The sequence below is a fragment of the Oryzias melastigma genome, linkage group LG21 (assembly GCF_002922805.2).
Source record: "Oryzias melastigma strain HK-1 linkage group LG21, ASM292280v2, whole genome shotgun sequence".
Classification (NCBI taxonomy): domain Eukaryota; kingdom Metazoa; phylum Chordata; class Actinopteri; order Beloniformes; family Adrianichthyidae; genus Oryzias; species Oryzias melastigma.
Genome location: NC_050532.1, coordinates 6,813,344 through 6,832,334, shown reverse-complemented (window position 1 = coordinate 6,832,334; position 18,991 = coordinate 6,813,344). Strand labels below are relative to the sequence as shown.

At 39.6% G+C, this 18,991-nt stretch overlaps 1 protein-coding gene across 1 annotated transcript; it reads left to right on the top strand.

Annotated features, from left to right (window-relative positions):
* The first annotated feature begins 345 nt into the window (after positions 1 to 345).
* Positions 346 to 11,444, top strand: creb1b (cAMP responsive element binding protein 1b). Its single transcript, XM_024286760.2, has 8 exons — positions 346 to 555; positions 3,792 to 3,920; positions 4,032 to 4,178; positions 4,264 to 4,364; positions 4,963 to 5,117; positions 5,401 to 5,583; positions 7,146 to 7,299; positions 7,411 to 11,444. Exons 2-8 carry the CDS (start codon positions 3,819 to 3,821, stop codon positions 7,553 to 7,555), a joined length of 987 nt encoding a protein of 328 aa, XP_024142528.1. The 5' UTR covers positions 346 to 555; positions 3,792 to 3,818; the 3' UTR covers positions 7,556 to 11,444.
* Positions 11,445 to 18,991: the final 7,547 nt, after the last annotated feature.

Genomic DNA, 18,991 nt, shown 5'->3' with positions numbered 1-18,991 from the left:
CTGTTGTTGTTGTTGTTGTTGTTGTTTTTAGGTTTTATTTGGAGATTGTTCTATTTCTGTATGCATTTTACTTTATTTCAAAATGAATCCAATATTTACATTTTTTCTGCATATTAACTTAAAAATATCGTATATGTGGTGTCATATAAAATTACTTTCATTTCATTTATTGATTTATAAAGCACCTTCCACCACCAGTCAAGGAGGCCCAAAGTGCTGTACACAAGGAAAAACAAAAACAGAGCAAACTTTGACAAAAAAGTGTGATTCATGCTTTGCTTTTACAGAAATACAAAAAGCAAAAAGACGCCTGATAAAAATCCCGTGCCGTAGTGTCGTGGTTTTCCGTGACCTTTCGGTATTTTCCGGCGTTCTCCGTCTCCGACTCGTTCATTTCCGGTCAGCGTCGCCATCTGCTTTCTCGTCCTTCTCCAATCTCCGTGTTGTCGATCCCGGTGACGCGGCGGAGGTGTAGCCTGACGCGGGCTCTTACGTGTCGGCCAGAATAAAAGTGGAGCTCCGGAGGTCCGGGAGTGACGAAGAGCGTCTGTATCGGTAAGAACGCAGGAGTGTCCCGTGTCCAGGGAGACAAGAGGCGGCCGTGGAAACTCTTGGTTTGTTCTGGTTCGGCCCGAAGGAAACAAAGAAATCATGGCGCCGCGGTGTGTTTGTAGCAGGATGGAGGGAGGGGAGGCTGCGGCTGTTCGGGACCAAATGAACTCATGCTTGGCTTTCTTTGTGAACCCCCAAAGCACAACTTGTTTGCTAGCACATTTGAAAGCGCACGAGGGCACGAAAGTGTGTTTATAACCACACCTGTCATTTTTGCTGGAATAGTTAGCCGCTTTATGCGCATGTATTTGCGCCGATTTACCGTCGAAGGCACACGAAGAGCTTCCACCGTAATATTATCAGTTATTACATACAAAAACACATGTGAATTGTTTATTTTTCCATTAATTAAACCAAAAAAATGCACATTATATTGCAAATTGATTTATATAATATGAATACTATTGAGGGAAAATAATACGCGTACGTCCGGCGACATTAATTTAATAAAAAGTAAATTAAGAGTTGACGTTTGGAAGGCTAAGATCTAGTCCCTCGGTTGTGTTGTGGAAGCGCTTCATCTCCGGGGATGTGACCGGCGGGAGTGCGTTCAGGGGGGCGTTTCCTCGGCCATGTGGCTCTCGGCTGGCTGTCACACACGGAGCATCCGAGTGACTTTTGAAAAGCAGAGGGAGAAAAGTGTAAAGCCAATCATGCGGCGGAGAGCAGCTACGCGGCGTGAGATCACAGCGTGAGATCACCCGATCCGCATCGGCACGCGCCCTTCTTCACGCGCTCACGCAGGCAAGGCACGATAACAGACGAACTCATGATTTTTTTTTTAATCTCCAGCTGGGACATAGCGAGTAACTTTTACTTGAGTAACTTTTCGTAAAACTTTACTCCTCAACAATAATTTGAAGATAATTTGTACTTTCATTAAATTTACAGTAACATTTGTAGTTTGAAACATTTGTACCATTATAGAGTTACACACAAAAAATCACGTTCCTTAGAAAGACTCAGTTTTAACAACACAAGTCAAAACCTGCATACTAAACAATAAATAAAATGCTAAAATAAACATAAAATCTATTCTCACCAGCATAAGACCCCATAGTTAAGCTGCTGAAATAATTTTAAGCATTTTAAAAGAAAAAAATACAGTTCCCCTTTAGTTTTAAAATATTAGTGAGGGACAAACAATAAAACCTGACCCAAGAACATGAGATGGTTTGTGAAATCTTAGAAGCACAGCGATTTACAGTGGAGCTTGACCATATGCAGTTCTAAAATTAAGAACTGCTTTGGGCTAAAAGTTGTGCTACAAAAATATATATATATTTTTGCATTAATCCAAATGCAAAGAAACAAAGCAGTGAATAATCATTTCAAGTTCTACCTTGGACTCCAAACATCTAAGCTGGGCTGGAGGACACAGTTCCTGGTTTACATTTAAACACTGGTGACAGAGGAACACTAAAGGGGTCAAGAGACCCAGTATGGAATTGGATCAGAGGATCTCCTTCTCTAAAATAAAAAAGTCATCATGGACAATAAATGCATTGAACACTAAATATTCAGTGGTGGAGTTTTTCTAATAAAGTAGAAGTGAGTTTTGAGCTTTTCTCCAACAAAGGAAAACAAATGCTTTATTTTTACATTTCAGTTATAATAAATTCTCATTTGGTTTATTACTATTTTTTTTTGACAAAGCACTACTTTTACTTGAGGATCATTTTGGATATTCTTCCCTCCTCTGCTTATTTTACAGCAGCTCTTTTAAGCGAGTTTGCTTTACAACCTTGGGTTGATTGACACTAAAGCCCTATGCGTTATTTCTCAGATTGCTTTTAAATCCACTCCAAAGCTTAAATAATATTCTCTCCGTTGTGTTTTTGTTCATCTTTTATCTTCTAAATACAATTGTTTTATTCCCAATAATTCACTGAAATTACAATTTAACCTCTTGAGAAGTTTCTGGGTTTACTTTTGCAATTAAACCTAAACAGAGAAACTTCAATTTGTGGGTTTTATTTGAAACATCCAGGTTAATATAACATGTTTTTGCTGTTTCACCTATACATATGTTATAATTTGGTTTGTTCTGAAAAGTCAAACATAAAACCCTGCGATTGTTTACACATAGCAGTCTCAATCATTTTCCCAATTTGCTAAATTTTCAGAACAGTTAGAATAATTTTATTCTTTTATCACATAAACATAATTTAATGTTAATTTAGAGTCATGTGCAGCTGTTAATGTTATTTTATTCGATATTATCTTGTACTATAGCGTTGATGCTTTAATGGCTTCGGTCAACACCAGACACAAATACACTGGACTGGTTATCTAATTTTTATGTTTGTCTTTTTAATTTTTTTAGTTATTTGTTGCCGTATTTTGTGTCCCTTCTGAAACCGTCCTCCATTGGTAATTTCAGGAACAGCAACATTTGGTATTACTGGGTTTACAGAATTGACACTTAAGGATGTGCAGACCAGAGTAGACCACGTGGTCACATGGTTTTTAGTGCTTCATTCGGTCACATTTAAACAATACATATTTTGCTGTTATCTACCTAACTTTAATAACTTCCTGTTATAATCGCCTCCCTGGATTTTGTACCAAAATACATCATCATCTTCAATAAATGGGAGCACAATCCCAAAAGCCTGTTTTGTTGAAGCTCCACCCACACCTAAGCGTGACTAAAGCAGGACTGGGATGTTGTTACAGGACTCACTAAGCAGGTATTTACAAAAATCAATGCCACAGAAATACCAATAGCAGTAAACAAATGCATAATAAATAAATAAAAACCATATAGAAGTCACAGTGGAGTATAAGCTGCACTTTCAGGAAAATGTTTTTTAACAAAATAAAAGAACGAGAACGGACATTTCATTTTGAAAGGCAAATCATAATACCCAAATTGATAAGAATAATAGACTGAATATATGCACGCTTCACTACCATAACACATTGATACTTATTTAGCTTCATGAAACATAGGAGTTTAGTATATTAGCACAACATATGAACAATTGTTTAGATAATCATAGTATAAAGAACATGCTATCAAATCAGCTAAGCTCTTTATATCACTTCACTAAATCCGTTGAATTCTTCGTCTGTCGCTTTGGAACAATTTCACCAAACCTGGTGTAAGACTGAGATAAAAAGATAATGTGTAGAACTTGGAGAACTATCTTAATTCATTGATGTTTTCATTGTAGTTTGAGCGTCCATCGCTAGCGTAGCCAATGAAGATGGAGTCAGCAGCAGAGACCCAGCAGGCCGCAGACACTGCTGTGACCGACACAGAGAACCAGATTACTCCCGCACAGATTGCTACTTTGGCGCAGGTAACACAGTGCTAAAAATACACTTTCAGCTTTTAAATCTTTCTCTACAAAATGTTTGTCTTTGCTCATTTGAAATATCCATACCTGGCTGATTGCATCTCTGAATTTTAGGTTTCCATGACAACAGGACACACCTCTGCCACAGGCCCCACCGTAACTCTAGTGCAGCTTCCCAATGGACAGACGGTTCAGGTTCATGGCGTCATCCAGGCGGCACAGCCTTCTGTCATCCAATCCCCGCAGGTCCAGGCAGTACAGGTGAACACTCAGTCAACTCTCCGCTTCAGAGTGCAGAACCATAATCCTGATTCCAGGATCAGGATTTTTCTCTGGTTTCTTCCAGATCTCCACAATAGCAGAAAGTGAAGACTCCCAGGAGTCTGTGGACAGTGTCACCGACTCTCAAAAGCGCAGAGAGATTCTGTCACGGCGTCCGTCTTACAGGTAAAGCGCTCCACACACTTGTCAGAAACTCTAACTTAAGTAGTTCAAACAAAAAGCTGTTTAAATGTAATTTGATGGAATAAAACAAAATCAAATGTCTTGAGATACAAGATGTGCTTTCTAAGCACAAGCTCTGAAAGAAACTCTACTTTTGGGTTTTTCCTCAAATAGTTTGTGAAATAGATCATCCAGCAGTGATGAGATCACAAAAAATTCCCCTCAAAGTTGAAACAGCATTAGACAATGTAGAGGCCTTTTTTCCAAATCTGGAAAAACCTTACAAACCAGAAGTTATTTTCAGGGTAACAGAGAGACGGCTAACACATTCTGTTCCTGAATTCCTAATAGTTTCAATGGAGATGAGGAACAAATGTATGCTCTAACTCTGAGTAGAAACAGCAGAGAAAAAGTGGAAAAGGTAGCATGTGTGATAACATGGGACTACAACAAAAGCGTGAGGACGCGATCACTGCAGAGGTGTGAACAGGAATCTTTTTCTGAGGTTTCTGTTGTTATACTGAACAGTTTTCCACAGCACATCTTCCTGAATGTGTTTTTTAGTTTTGTCTGTGAATTTTGCGATTGTTTCTCCTAATAGGAAAATCCTGAACGACCTTTCATCCGATGCACCGGCTGTCCCTCGTATTGAGGAGGAAAAGGCGGAGGAGGACTCCTCTGCTGCAGCAGCTACACCTGCAATAACCACGGTTACTGTGCCCACACCCATCTACCAGACCAGCAGTGGGCAGTACAGTAAGTGAAAGGCAGGACAGCACACCCAAACACACCTATCATATACTACAAACCACAACTTGTTTTTAATTCAAATGGGAACCAGGAAGTACAGTAATGACTTTCTTATTACTCAGCACATGTACAATGATCAGAGCTGGTACAGTTCAGGGTTAAAATGTAAACTATTTTAGAAGATTAACTGCATTTGATCATTTAGATTTGTGTCTGCTGTCAAAGCCATGGCAGATAAAAGTCCCTTCAACTTCTTTCTCATTTGTCTTCTGTCGCGCAAACCACACAGTTGCAATTACTCAGGGCGGGGCTATCCAGCTGGCCAATAACGGCACAGATGGAGTCCAAGGTCTTCAGACGCTCACCATGACTAACGCAGCTGCCGCCCAGCCTGGAGCCACCATCCTGCAGTACGCCCAGACCAGTGACGGCCAGCAGATCCTGGTTCCCAGCAACCAGGTCGTGGTTCAAGGTGAGATGGGGTCATCATCATCCGGAGTCATCCCTCCAGGATAGTTCAGCCGCTTCAGTTTAACTTGGAGAGAGACTACTTTGCATCTGGATTGTTTTTACACTGCACTAGAAAGTGAACCATGAGCTGAAGTGGACTGAACCACATGCTGTATGCTGTATTCACACCGGTGCGTTCAAGAACTGTACGTGGTTTCATGATCGCTCATTTGGCTGAGCATGGGAGGTGTGGTCTGGATCTGTGATAGTAACAGTGAGGGGAGCTTGAGGTCTTTATTATTATGAGGCGCTTGATCTTTTTTATTATTATCAGGAGGAAAATAAATAAATACAAAAAATCAAAATGTTCAGGAGGCCCAAGCAGGCTGCTTCCCGATCCCACAGAGGCTCTCTGTCTGCCAGCCAGCTTTCCAAGGGACGGTTTAGCGAGCAAGCAGGCTCCACTGCGCTCAGCGTAGCGGGGCAACCTCCACCCAGTGCTGTTGGTGTCAACATCGCTGTATTCAGGCCGCTGTTTTCCGCGTCGCGGGGTGAGCTCCAACACTTGAGGCGTTGGCTCCACCACTCTTGTCGTTGCAGAGAGAGCTTCTACTGTCGTGGGGTGAGCTTAAACTCTGGCGTCAAGCCTTCAAAGATGGGCGGGGCTCTTATACTGCAGCACGATGACGTGAAACTTCTGAAATGACAACTTACATCAACTGACCAATCACAAAATTCAACTGTAATACCCCGTTTCAACCTGCAGGGGGCAGCACATAGACGGTTTTGGACTTGAGGAATTTGAACAAGTTTAAATTGCCAAAAATTTGACAAGAACGTTGAGACAGCATTTTTATAGTTCTATTTATAAAGGTCAACAGTTAAAAAAAGTTGATATAGGGTTTGGTTGCTCTTTAAAAACTTGAGTAGCGACGCGTGATCACAAGTGTTCCGGAGACAGAAGCCTGAATCTCTGGTCTACTCGCTTTTTCATCAACTTTTCATTGAAAGCGTCCGGTGTGTAAGCACCTTTACAGTTACAGGAGGTGCTCATGTTTATTTTTGAGTAAATCTGCATCTGTTCAGGAAACGCGAAAGCATCAAGAACAAACCGACCAGCTCAACAAGCCCTTCACCCCCACACGGTACCACCTTCACTGATGAGATGTTTAACAATTTCAGAGTTTGCTAGTCTTTAGATTTATGTTTTTTCTACTCAGAACATACAGCAGCTGTGTCTGCTTCCACACTAGCACTGACTGAAGCAAGACTGAAGCCGACCGAACTGTCTGGAAAAGTCAGGGAGGAGAGTGATTGATGAGGTCTACAACCAATCAGTTGAAAAAAAAAAAGAGAGTATCCAAAATTGCATTGAAAAAAAGCTGTGAAACAATGAGATAATGAAAGGTGAACCACGATATAGTCAAGAAACACTGTACAGACCAGACAGAAATGGGTCAAAAAGCCTAAGACGTCATTTTACTGTAAGTATTTGTATTATAGTCAAAGCTCTTTGATCTTGTCAGGTCAATAAAAAAAGTCATAACTGCAAAGTTTTGACTCCTTGCTGACTCTGTCCTTCAGCTGCCTCTGGTGACGTTCAAGCCTACCAAATCCGCGCCGCCCCTGCCAGCACCATCGCCCCCGGAGTCGTCATGGCCTCCTCCCCTGCCCTCCCCACCCAGGGTGCCACAGAAGAGGTCACCAGAAAGCGAGAGGTCCGCCTCATGAAAAACAGGTAGGAGTCTTTTAGAAGCAGTTCTATGAGGGTTTGGAGAAAAAGAAATAACATCCATCCTGCATGTTGCTCCTAAACGTATTTATATAAAGCGTCTTGTCCTCTCTGCAGAGAGGCGGCACGGGAATGTCGAAGGAAGAAGAAGGAGTACGTCAAATGTTTGGAGAATAGAGTGGCCGTGCTGGAGAACCAAAACAAGACGCTAATTGAAGAACTGAAAGCACTAAAAGACCTTTACTGTCATAAATCGGAGTAAATCCCCTTGAACTCTGATCTGGTTTCATTCACATGGAAGGTTAACTCTCATGAAAGTGCCAACTAAATCTAAATCTGAAACAAAAAAGAAAGTCATCATTACACCTCAGTCATGTTATCACTGCAGCAAATCACTTCACTCTTCTCTATAAATCATCTCTAACTCAAGAGCCATCAGCCCAAAGGAGTTTTCTTTCTTCTTCACCCTCTTGTGTGTTTGGGTTACAAACCCAGCTGACATTGGAAGGAAAAAAAGAAACCAGCCTGTGTTTCTTCTTTAAAGAAAAAGGAGCAGGAGGTAAGAAAACAACATTTTTTATTGATGTTATTGAGTCAAACGAAAGTCAAACAAAAAGACGTGGTTACAGTTTGTTTGTGATGCTGTAGTTCTTTGGAGATCTGTCAAAGTTGCCTCAAGTTTTCCAAAACGTGTGTTACTCACGTCGGTTAAATTAAAGCATTCTTACAAAAATCATTAAAAACTGTCTGAAAGTGAACCTCTTAGTGAAATTATCACAAGGATATTGGTGCCTAAGAAGCCACAAATATGTCATCCTGTAATGTCAAAAAAGAAAAAGACCCGTTCAGTTCCCGTTCTTCTTTTGCATTGTATGTCTTTTAGATTATTTTAAATATCTTTTTTTAGGTAAGCAATAATGTTCCATCCAAGCATCCCAGTGGTTGTGATGGTTACCTGCACTTTATTTTACTTCTTGATTCTAATAACAAGCGCTTCAACTGGAAATCCACTTTCTCAGGTCTTGAGCCTGATTTCGTTTTGATTTTGTTTAATCAAACCCTACTTCCAAATGTTGATCACTTCCATTAAACAACAAAACTATAAAATTATAGAAGCAAAGGCTTATAAAAATAGAAATAAATAAATACAAATCAACACTTGCCTTTAATATTACTGTAATTGAAAATGTTACATTATATACAATTGTTTTCTAAATGTTGATGCACATTTGATTTAAAGTGTTACATTTCAGCAAAGAATGTTGAGTTTTTAGTACAAAGTTGAATTTATTTTTTAAATAAATATTTTTTTGTCACTGATAATAATCATATGATTTCAAGCATTAGAACCAAATTACATTTTTCTGACTTCCGGTCTAAATCTTCTCCCTTTAGTCAACTTAAAGCTCATTTAAACATTTTATTATTTAGCTAAGTGAAGCAATATGATATTCAAGTAAAACATTTCTTTATGAAAAACAAAAATAAATCATATTTCATGTTTGATTTGTTTTCAATGGTTCAAGAGAATCGAAGCGCACTTCTTTCTTACAAGAGGAAAATGCAGAAACAAATCCAGAAGAAAAGATGAGTCTGTCATTTCACATGCTTTATTTTAATGACTCATTTCTATGGAAGTCTCTTTAACAAACAGTGTAGCGCTTTGATTTGAGAGCGTTTCTGTTTTCAGGACTCAGATGTTCTGCTTCGACTCAAAAGTGAAATTAAACATCTGCCTTTTAGATGTAAAGATTCTCTCTCAGATAGCATCCTCTCAGATCTGAATCATCCTCCTTGTGTTTGAGCTTTAAAAACTTTTGGATTCTATGGGGGGTAAACCTGTGAAAAACTCTCAAACTGAAAGATTGTTAGGTTTATCTGCAGCAGCAGCCACACACTTCAATACAAATGAATGTACAACTTAATTAGCAACTTGCGTAGCAAAGATTCAGCCGATTTAAAGCTTTAGAGAAGCTGTTGCCTCCTGTGAAGGACACAGGGCTTTTCCAACTATAGCATCACTGCGTCCTGGCTTTAGCTCTTGTTTGCACAGATGCACAAACCACATCTAATGGCTCATCTTAAGATCTTTTTGGCAAGTTATTTGAAGCAAAAATAAACATTTAGTTCAAACCAGACACAGGGAGAGTTCAAGACCCACTCTGATCATTTTTTGATCTATTTGAAACATGTTCCCAGTGGTCTTTTTATCATGATGATCCCATGTTTAGACAAAATCAAGAAACGTGTGTTGTTTGTCATGACCTAGTTTCTGCAGTATTTCATATGTGCTTCATTTTAAGTGGTACTTTTTATCGGCTCCTGATTCACAACAATTTGAATTTAAAAAAGATCCTCAGAAATGCAGTTTTGAACTTAATTTTCTTAGTATATGTCCCCCATCATCCGAAAAATGCAGCAAAAACATGTTAAAACTCACCTTTCATTGTAGTGGGTCTTTAAATGTATCTAAACTAAGAGGATGTTGTCTTTTTGAGAATGTGACAGAAACACTACAATATTTCAATGAAAGCTCTCAAACCAAAAACTACAGGCTTCATTAAAACTGTGATCTTTCCCATGAATCGTCACTTTTTTTGTGTTTTTTACTGTTTTGTTTGTTTGGATAGATTTGTACCCTATATTTACTGATGTTTTAATGTGTGTTCTGTTAAAAAAAAGGTTGATTTTGCGTGACTGTGTGTGAAAAAAATGTACATTATTTGTCTGTATTTTATATGACTGTACATAGACTCTACAGCATGAGTAGGTCCCATATTTGGGTTTGATATGAAAGTGTTCCTATGGATTGTATGAAACCACCTTTACATATTTGTAATATAAGTGTATAATTGTGTATATGTATACACCTGGCCTGGCGTTGTCATGGCAGCTAGTGATGAAAAAGGTCTTTGTATGCTTTGAGGCGCTGTTTTCTTTTAGGTCAGCAGGGTTTGTTTGTTTGTTTGTTTGTAAAGATGAGACTTTTAACAGCAGTTGGCATCCAGAAAATGTATTTGTTTTTATGATTTTAAGTGATAATTATATCATAAACATAAAATATATATTTTTTATCCTTTTTCTAAAAATATATAATTTTTCTCCTTTTTGTTGTATTTTGTTTGAGGCTTTTAAAGTTGTCTTGTTTACCTGCAGAGGTCATGTGATTTATCTGTTTCAGATCTTTCAAATGCATCTGACATTGTTATTACTACCATCATTAGCATTATGATAAGAAGAAATGATTCCAAATTATTTACGGAATTTAACACATTTTAACTGAAATTTAAAAATGCCAAAATCAATCTTCTTATTTTTGGTTATTTAAGGCACTTTAATTAATTGTGTTATTCATATTAACATGTCTATAAACCAGTTTTTCATGACTGCTGAGAGAAATCTCTTACAAAATAAAAGCAAGAGTGTCTCATTAGTTGTTTCATAGGACAGACTAAAATCTATCAAAACTTTGTGCATATCTCACTTAAAGCACATTACATAGAGGATAGAGGATTTGTAAAAACAAACAAAAAAACAGTAATAAGTCTGTGATCAACTCTTTTGGTACTGGTGCCATTACATTATGTGAGTTACTGAGATGAAGTGTATTCTTGGAGAGAAAAACAACCTTTTTACCCCGTGTGAGTTCCATGTTCAGTGCTCGTGCCCAGAAAGATTTAGTAATAACCCTTTTTGATGTTAGTTTGTATTTGTAAGTTTGATGTAATGGCACAACGAGTTTTCCTATAACGCAAACTGTGTTTTGTTTTGTTTTTTACTCCTGTGACAGATTCTAGGGCCTAAACTTCTGCATGTTACAGATTTGCTCCATGTGTGTAGAAATATTCACATACATTCATAAACACGCACGAGTTTGAAATGAGATGATACCATTTTTTTCTAACTTTTAATGTGATCTGTTTATATTTTGTCACTTTTACAAGCTATATAAATAAATACCATATATTGTATATTGACCTGTAGAGACGAGTTCGCCAAATAATGCATTACTCTTATTGTTTTTTGACATTGTACTTTTATGAAACTATACCAGCTCATTATTTTTTAAGTTAATCTGATAATGCATAAAGTTTTGTAAACATTTGCTATGTTACAATAAACTGATCTTGGAGATTGTACTGTGTTCTATACTGGCCTGTTGTGAACTTGTTTGTGTCGTTTGTTTTGGTTTATGCTATGGTTTTGGTCACTACTATTGCCACTTTATTCAAATCAAATTACAAACACTATGGGGGTTCAACCAGGGGTGTCAAACATACGGCCCTTAATCCAGCTCAGTCATGAAGAGAAAAAAATATGTAAAATAAGCAAGTTTCTAGTCCATTCCTGTGGCGAGTTATGGATTTTTAAAGAAATTTCTGCCACTAGGGGAAGCAAAGGAAAGAGATTTGAATTGGACTTTCCTCCATCCATTTTCTTCAAGCAGGGCTGCTCTGTGCAAGCGATGTGCTCGGCCTGTCAGATCGGCTCGGGGGCTTGCGCATAGATGACGTGTAAGATCGTAATTGGTCTAGACCATTAAACCTCTGTCACGTGACACGGGGAATGACACACTTCCGCCATAACAATGCACGGATTCTTCGGCCAAGCACATCTGCTACCTACACCGGACTCGGGAAAACCATGTCTCCCGGGAGAAATGTGTCCACAAGCAGCTTTGGGACCGTGTGTGTTGGGGGAGGCAGTGATTGAATGCAGAAATACAGCTCCTCACTCCACATAGTCCTCTGAAACTTTGCAAAAAATCATGTGATTTTGTGTAACCGTTCATGTCCAAACTAAAAGCTGATGTTATTTCTACTAATTTACACACGTGGACAAAATTGTTGGTACCCTTCAGTAAATAAAAGAAAAGCTCAAAATGGTCGCAGAAATAACCATGAATCTGACAAAAATAAAATGGTGTAAACTTGCCCTTTTCTACCTTCCTTGAAGGCCCAAAGTGCTTAACAGTCCCATTCACACACTGGCGGAGGCTCTTTTTCTGATAGGATTATTTTTTCCATCTGAGAAAATAGAGCTGATGTGCCTTTCCAAAAAGTTCCATTTTGGTCTCATTTGTCCATAGGACATTCTCCCAGTAGCTTTGTAGCTTTTCAACATGTAGTTTGGCTAATTCCAGTCTGGCTTTTTTATTATTTCTTTTCAACAATGGTCCATGTTCATCTCCCATTAAGTCCACTCTGAGCCAAACAATGACAGACAATACAATCTGACACTGATGTTCCTTGAGCTTAAAGTTCAATTCAATTTTATTTATATAGCCCAAAATCAAAAAGAAAATTTGCCTCATTGGGCTTAATGCTGGTAATTTTACAGATGCAGAATATTACTCATAAAAAAATAGCTAAAGACTAAACAGACTAAATAAAACTGGTTATCCCTGCCCTTCACTTTCAATCTCATTAGAGATGTTTCTGGGCTCTTTTATTATCATTCGTATTATCCTTCTTTTGATTTGTCATCAATTTTCCTCTTGCAGCCTCGACCAGGGAGGTTTTTTTTTCATTAACCAAAGGGTACCACCAATTTTGTCCACGTGTGCATGTGCGGAATCACACTCCTCAGCCTTCCTGGGAAAGTCTATGCCTGGGTACTGGAGAGAAGAGTCCGTCCGATAGTCGAACCTCAGATCCAAGAACAACAGTGCGGTTTCCGTCCTGGTCGTGGAACAGTGGACCAGCTCTACACCCTCTTCAGAGTGCTGGAGGGTTCGTGGGAGTTTGCTCATCCAGTCCATATGTGTTTTGTGGATTTGGAGAAGGCGTTCGACCGCGTTCCCCGTGGTGTCCTGTGGAGGGTGCTCTGGGAGTATGGGGTCCAGGGAGCCTTACTCAGGGCTGTCCGGTCTCTGTACGACCGGAGCAGAGCTTGGTTTGCATGGCCGGCAGTAAGTCAGACCTGTTCCCGGTGCATGTTGGACTCCGGCAGGGCTGCCCATTATCCCCGGTTCTGTTGATAATCTTTATGGACAGAATTTCTAGCCAGGGGCTGGAGGGGATCTGGTTTGGGGACCACAGGATTTTCTCTCTGCTCTTTGCAGATGATGTTGTACTGTTGGCTCCATAAAGCCAGAACTTCCAACATGCATTGGAGCGGTTTGCAGCCGAGTGTGAAGCGGCTGGGATGAGGGTCAGCACCGCTAAGTCTGAGGCCATGGTTCTCGACCGGAGAAAGGTAGTTTGCCCTCTCTCGGTGGGTGGAGTGCTCCTGCCTCAGGTGGAGGAGTTTAAATATCTTGGGGTCTTGTTCACAAGTGAGGGAAGAGAGAGGGAAGTGAGATCGACAGGCAGATTGGAGCTGTGTCCGCTATTTTGTGGTCGCTGTACCGGTCCGTTGTGGTGAAAAGAGAGCTGAGCCAGAAAGCAAAGCTCTCGATTTACCGGTCGATCTTCGTTCCAGTACTCACCTATGGTCATGAGCTTTGGGTCGTGACCGAAAGAACGAGATCCCAATTACAAGCGGGTGAAATTAGTTTTCTCCGGAGAGTGGCTGGGCAGCCCTTAGAGATAGGGTGAGGAGCTCGGTCACCTGGAGAGACCTCGAAGTAGAGCCGCTTCTCCTCCGCATCGAGAGGAGCCAGTTGAAGTGGTTCGGGCATATGGTCCAGATGCCTCCTGGACGCCTCCCTGGAGAGGTGTTCCGGGCATGTCCCACTGGGCGGAGGCCCCGGGGAAGACCCAGGACACGCTGGAGAGACTATGTTTCTCGGCTGGCCTGGGAACGCCTTGGGGTCCCCCCAGAGGAGCTGGAGAAAGTGGCTGGGGAGAGGGAAGTCTGGGCATTTTTGCTTAGACTGCTGCCCCCGCGACCCGGTCCCGGATGAAGCAGAAGAAGATGGATGGATGGATGGATGGATGGATGGATGGATGTGCAACAAAGATGCAGATTGTTGCAGATTTTAAGTAAATCCAAGGGTAAATGTCTAAACTCTAACCCATCCTTTGAGTCTGTGTCATCCACCATCTTGTTCTTCTGAAATTTAAAGTTGTACATTTCAGTATGGAAAGGAATTAGGTTTAAAGAAAATAGTCGACGACAAACCCTTCTTCCCCCCACATGCATAGGTCTTAGAAAATTTTCAAAAAATAATGCTGTCATCTTTAAGGCATTTGATCTATGATGTCATCAACAGAGACTTAAGCAATGATGTCATCAACAGACACTTGACCTATGATGTCATCAACAGACTTGACCTATGATGTCATCAACAGACTTGACCTATGATGTCATCAGCAGACACTATGATGTCATCACCAGACAAAATGTGCTGTTGTAAGTCATCAAACACGAGCTGTGAGGTCATTATGACACTTTATTACACAATTTGAATCAATGACAATTTTGATTGAACTGATCTGATAAACGTTGATTTCGTCACTGAAAAAGTTATTCGCTGAAAGTGTTTTATAAAGCAAGACAAGAAATATTTGTTTAAAGAAAAAGATGGCTACTGGAACGAGTCTCAGGCACATCCCTATAGCTCTTTCAGGTAACAAAAGTTTTTACTTGAAACGGCATAGCTTGGGTGAGGGAGCCTTTGGGGCAGTATTCCTCTATCAACAACATCCTACATTAAAGGACGTGGCAGTGAAATTTTTGAACCATAAATATGGACAAAAAGAGGCAAATATACTAGAAAAGATCAAAGGCCTTAACCCGGACAAGAACAATCTTTTGAAATTAGTAGAACATTTTACTGAAGGGTGGCATTATTGCATTGTTTTTGAAAAACTTGACCAAGATTTAGGACATTTCATGTCTGTAAAAACGCAGCAGCGAATGAAAGTGTCTGAAATACGGCCAGTTGCTCAGCAAATTCTGACGGCTTTACAAGCTCTAAAGTCGATGGGTCTTGTTCATACTGACATCAAACCAAATAATTTGATGTTGGTAAATCATGCTAATCATCCTTTCAAGGTAAAGCTGATTGATTTTGGTTTGGCAAGACACAAATTTGATTTAAGTCCCAACAGCAAAATTCAAGCTTTGGGTTATAGAGCCCCTGAGAGTGTCTTTGACCTCCCAAAGGATGAAAGTGTGGATATGTGGGGTCTCGGATGTTCTTTGGCTTATATGTATTTATTTAGAAACCTATATCCAAGAACTTCTGAATATGAATACATAGCAACCATTGTACAAATGCAAGGTATTCCCCCAAGTTATGTTTTACGAGAAGGTTTAAGAGTACAAGAGTTTTTTCTTCGTTCTGGATCTAATTTCCAATTCAAAACTCCTTCAATGTATTTGGGTGAAAAAGTGAAAATGACAGATTGTGATTTCATGAAAATTGGCACACTACATGATCTGCTAAACAACTGTTATGAGCAATCTCAGTGTTTCAGACGGATTAGACAAACTGCGAAGCCAAATCCGTGCGCTAGTACCAAAAATGGAACTCTTGAAGAACCAGATAGCTGCTGGGATTCTCTAGAGCTTAAAGATATAATGGAATTCCATTTCTTATTAAAGCAAATGCTGTGTGTTGATTCTAAGAAGAGGATCACTCCAAAAGAAGCACTAAATCATAACTTTATTACCATGAATCATCTCCCTAAACATAAAACATATCCATATGTAACATCAGCACAAAAACTCATGTCCGTCTGCCAAGGCAGTACAAGTACAAAAACTAACAACACTGTGGAGGAGACAACTAGAAAAAAAATGTCAACATTTACTGCAGCAAAGTCAGCTGTTCAAACATCAACAGGAAAACAACATTCTTATAAAACTCCTATGTATTTGAATTTTTGCAAGCCTGTAGATGTTCAAATTTATAAATCACCAAAGACTTGTGCTGCTGAGAGCAGAATAAAAAATGGAAAGACCCCCAATGGAGGATCTACTGATGTTAAAAAGAAAAACATTGCAATGGTGACTTGTTCCAATACAAAGGAACCCAAAATTGTAAAAGTAATTCCACCCAATATACCACACAAGGTGGAGGCTGAGACTGGTGTTAAAGCCTCAAGTAAGATTGTAGACAGCAGGAAACCTTCTGGTGGAACCAACAAGACAGTCTTATTAAGGAAAGTCAATGGCCAAAAAGACAAAGATCCATCTACAACGATGAAAAGGTCTAAGCTTCAAGAACAGTTACCAGTGAAAAACTCACTAAAAAAAGCAAAGACTCAAGAAACTGTTACAAATGCAAAGCCCGACTGTTCTGTTGATCATGAAAAGTCCAAAAGACCACACAAAGTGAAGGCTGAGACAGATGTTAAAGCCTCAAAAAGGATAGAGAGCAGCAAAACTGTGAACGTTGTAGCAAAGACAACCTCCTGCAAAAAGAACAAAGTTCAACCCTGTGCAGCTGTAGAAGAGTCTGAGGCTCAAGTACAGTTACAGATGAAAAAGTCCACAAAAAAACTGAAGACTCTACAAGGTGTTTCCAAAGTGAAGCCCGACTGTCCTGTTGACCATGAAAATAGCAAAAGACCACACAAGCTGGCAACAAAGGTCAACATCAAAACTGCAGGAGAAGCAGCAGTCAACAAGTTAGTTTCTAAAAAAACAAATATAGGAGGACTTCCAAAGAGAAACTCTGTTGATGAAGAGAAATGCCCTGCTGTTAAAGTGAACACCAACAGAGCCTATCAATTAAGGATGGCAGCACTGCTTCAAAAAAAGAAAAATTGTTAAAAAAAATAACTAACTTGTATTAAAATATAGTTTTGATAAAAAATTGTTCCTCTTTGTATGATATGTGGTGCAGTGGTAGGGCAGTCGACTCGTGATCGGAAGCAAGCAGGTTTGACTCCCGCCTTGCCTGCCCATGTGTCGAAGTGTCCTTGGGCAAGACACTGAACCCCGAATTGCCTCTGGTGGGAGGTTGGCGCCAGTGTTCGACAGTGGAGCCACCACCAGTGTGTGAATGTGTGTGTGAATGGGTGAATGGGTCTGTGACTGTGAAGCGCTTTGGGCCCTCGAAGGAGGGTAGAAAGAGCTATACAAGTATACGCCATTTACCTCCTTAAATGAATTAAAATAAATATTTAAAATCCAATGGATTAAAAAAAAAGAAAGGAGTTGGTTGTCTTATGTGTCTGATCATTTATATAATAGGTGGAACAAATTTTTTTTGCAAATGACCAATAGAATGTAGACATTAATGAAAAAATGGTTAAAAAAGTTCATAGTTCAAAGTTTTTGCTTTACCTCTTTTGTTGTTGGAATTGTTTTGTTTTTTTAAGGGTGTTTTAAAAATCTTTTTTATTTTTCAAATATAATTGTTTTTTTTTACTTAGACCCTTATGTAAATATTTTAATTATGTATTAATTTAGAGTTTAGCAGCCGGCTAATGTGCTAAATGCTTTTAGACATTAGCTATGTTCTGTTAGTAGGAATTCTTAAACTAGATTAATTTAAATATTTTATTTGGATATTTATTTTGAGTAGAGCAACCCACTGATGTGCTCAATGTTTTTAGAAATTAGTTATGTTCTGTTGGTAGGATTTTTTTAACCGTAGGGCAGCGGTAGGGCGGTCGACTCCTGATCGGAAGATTGTGGGTTCGACTCCCGCCTTCCCATGTGTCGAAGTGTCCTTGGGCAAGACACTGAACCCCAAATTGCCTCTGGTGGGAAGTTGGCGCCAGTGTTCGGCAGTGGAGCCAACACCAGTGTGTGAATGGGTGTGTGAATGGGTGAATGGGTCTGTCACTGTGAAGCGCTTTGGGCTCTCGAAGGAGGGTAGAAAGCGCAATACAAGTATGCGCCATTTACCATTTACCAAATATGTTATTTGTACATTGAGTTTGAGTCTAGCAGCTCACTGTTTAAGCAGCTCAATGTTTTTAGAAATTAGTTATGGTCTGTTGGTAGGATCCTTTTAACTACATTGATTTAAATATGTTATTTGTACATTGAGTTTGAGTCTAGCAGCTCACTAATGTGCTCAATGTTTTTAGAAATTAGTTATGGTCTGTTGGTAGGATTTGTGCTACATTGATTTATATAGTAAATTTGTATATTGCTGTTTAGTTATGGCGTAAATGGTAAATGGCGTATTCTTTAACGCTTTTCTACCTTCCTTGAAGGCCCAAAGAGCTTCACAGTCACACAAACATTCACGTACTGGTTGCTCTTTTAAATCAAAGTATTTAAATTGTTTATTGGTGTTTGGGCTAATATAGCAAAATTTTTAAGGTTTCACTGCTGAGACTTGTTGAGTAGCACAAAAAAAGTATAACTCTGCCTTAGTGATTTTTGTTAATCACTTTGCCAGTCCCAAGCCTGGATAAAAGAGGAGGGTACATTTATATAATTTATTGTTGGTCTTAATTTTTTTTAATGAGAGTTCAACACTTTTATTAAGTCAGGAAAAAAGTGAGTTCTGGCCTTAAGCGATACTTGTTCAGAAAAGCAGCACTCACCAGGCGGTAACCGTCTTCTGTGATAGAGGTGTTTCTGCCATATTAATTATTACAACTACCTGAACATCAGATCCCCTTTGGAGATCTTGTCTCAGTTCAGCCACACTGATAATTACATTGGTTGGCTGAGCTTAGAGCAGCTAATAGAGGTGGCAGAGAGCCTCAGCAACACTGCAGCAATCCGTGTCCAAAGCTGTGGGGGATGATCAGGTGGTACCTGTGTGTTTGTGTGCAGAAGCAGGTTTGTTTCTGATTCACCAAAGAAGGAGCTGGCTTCTGTCTGAGTCAAGGACGTGCGC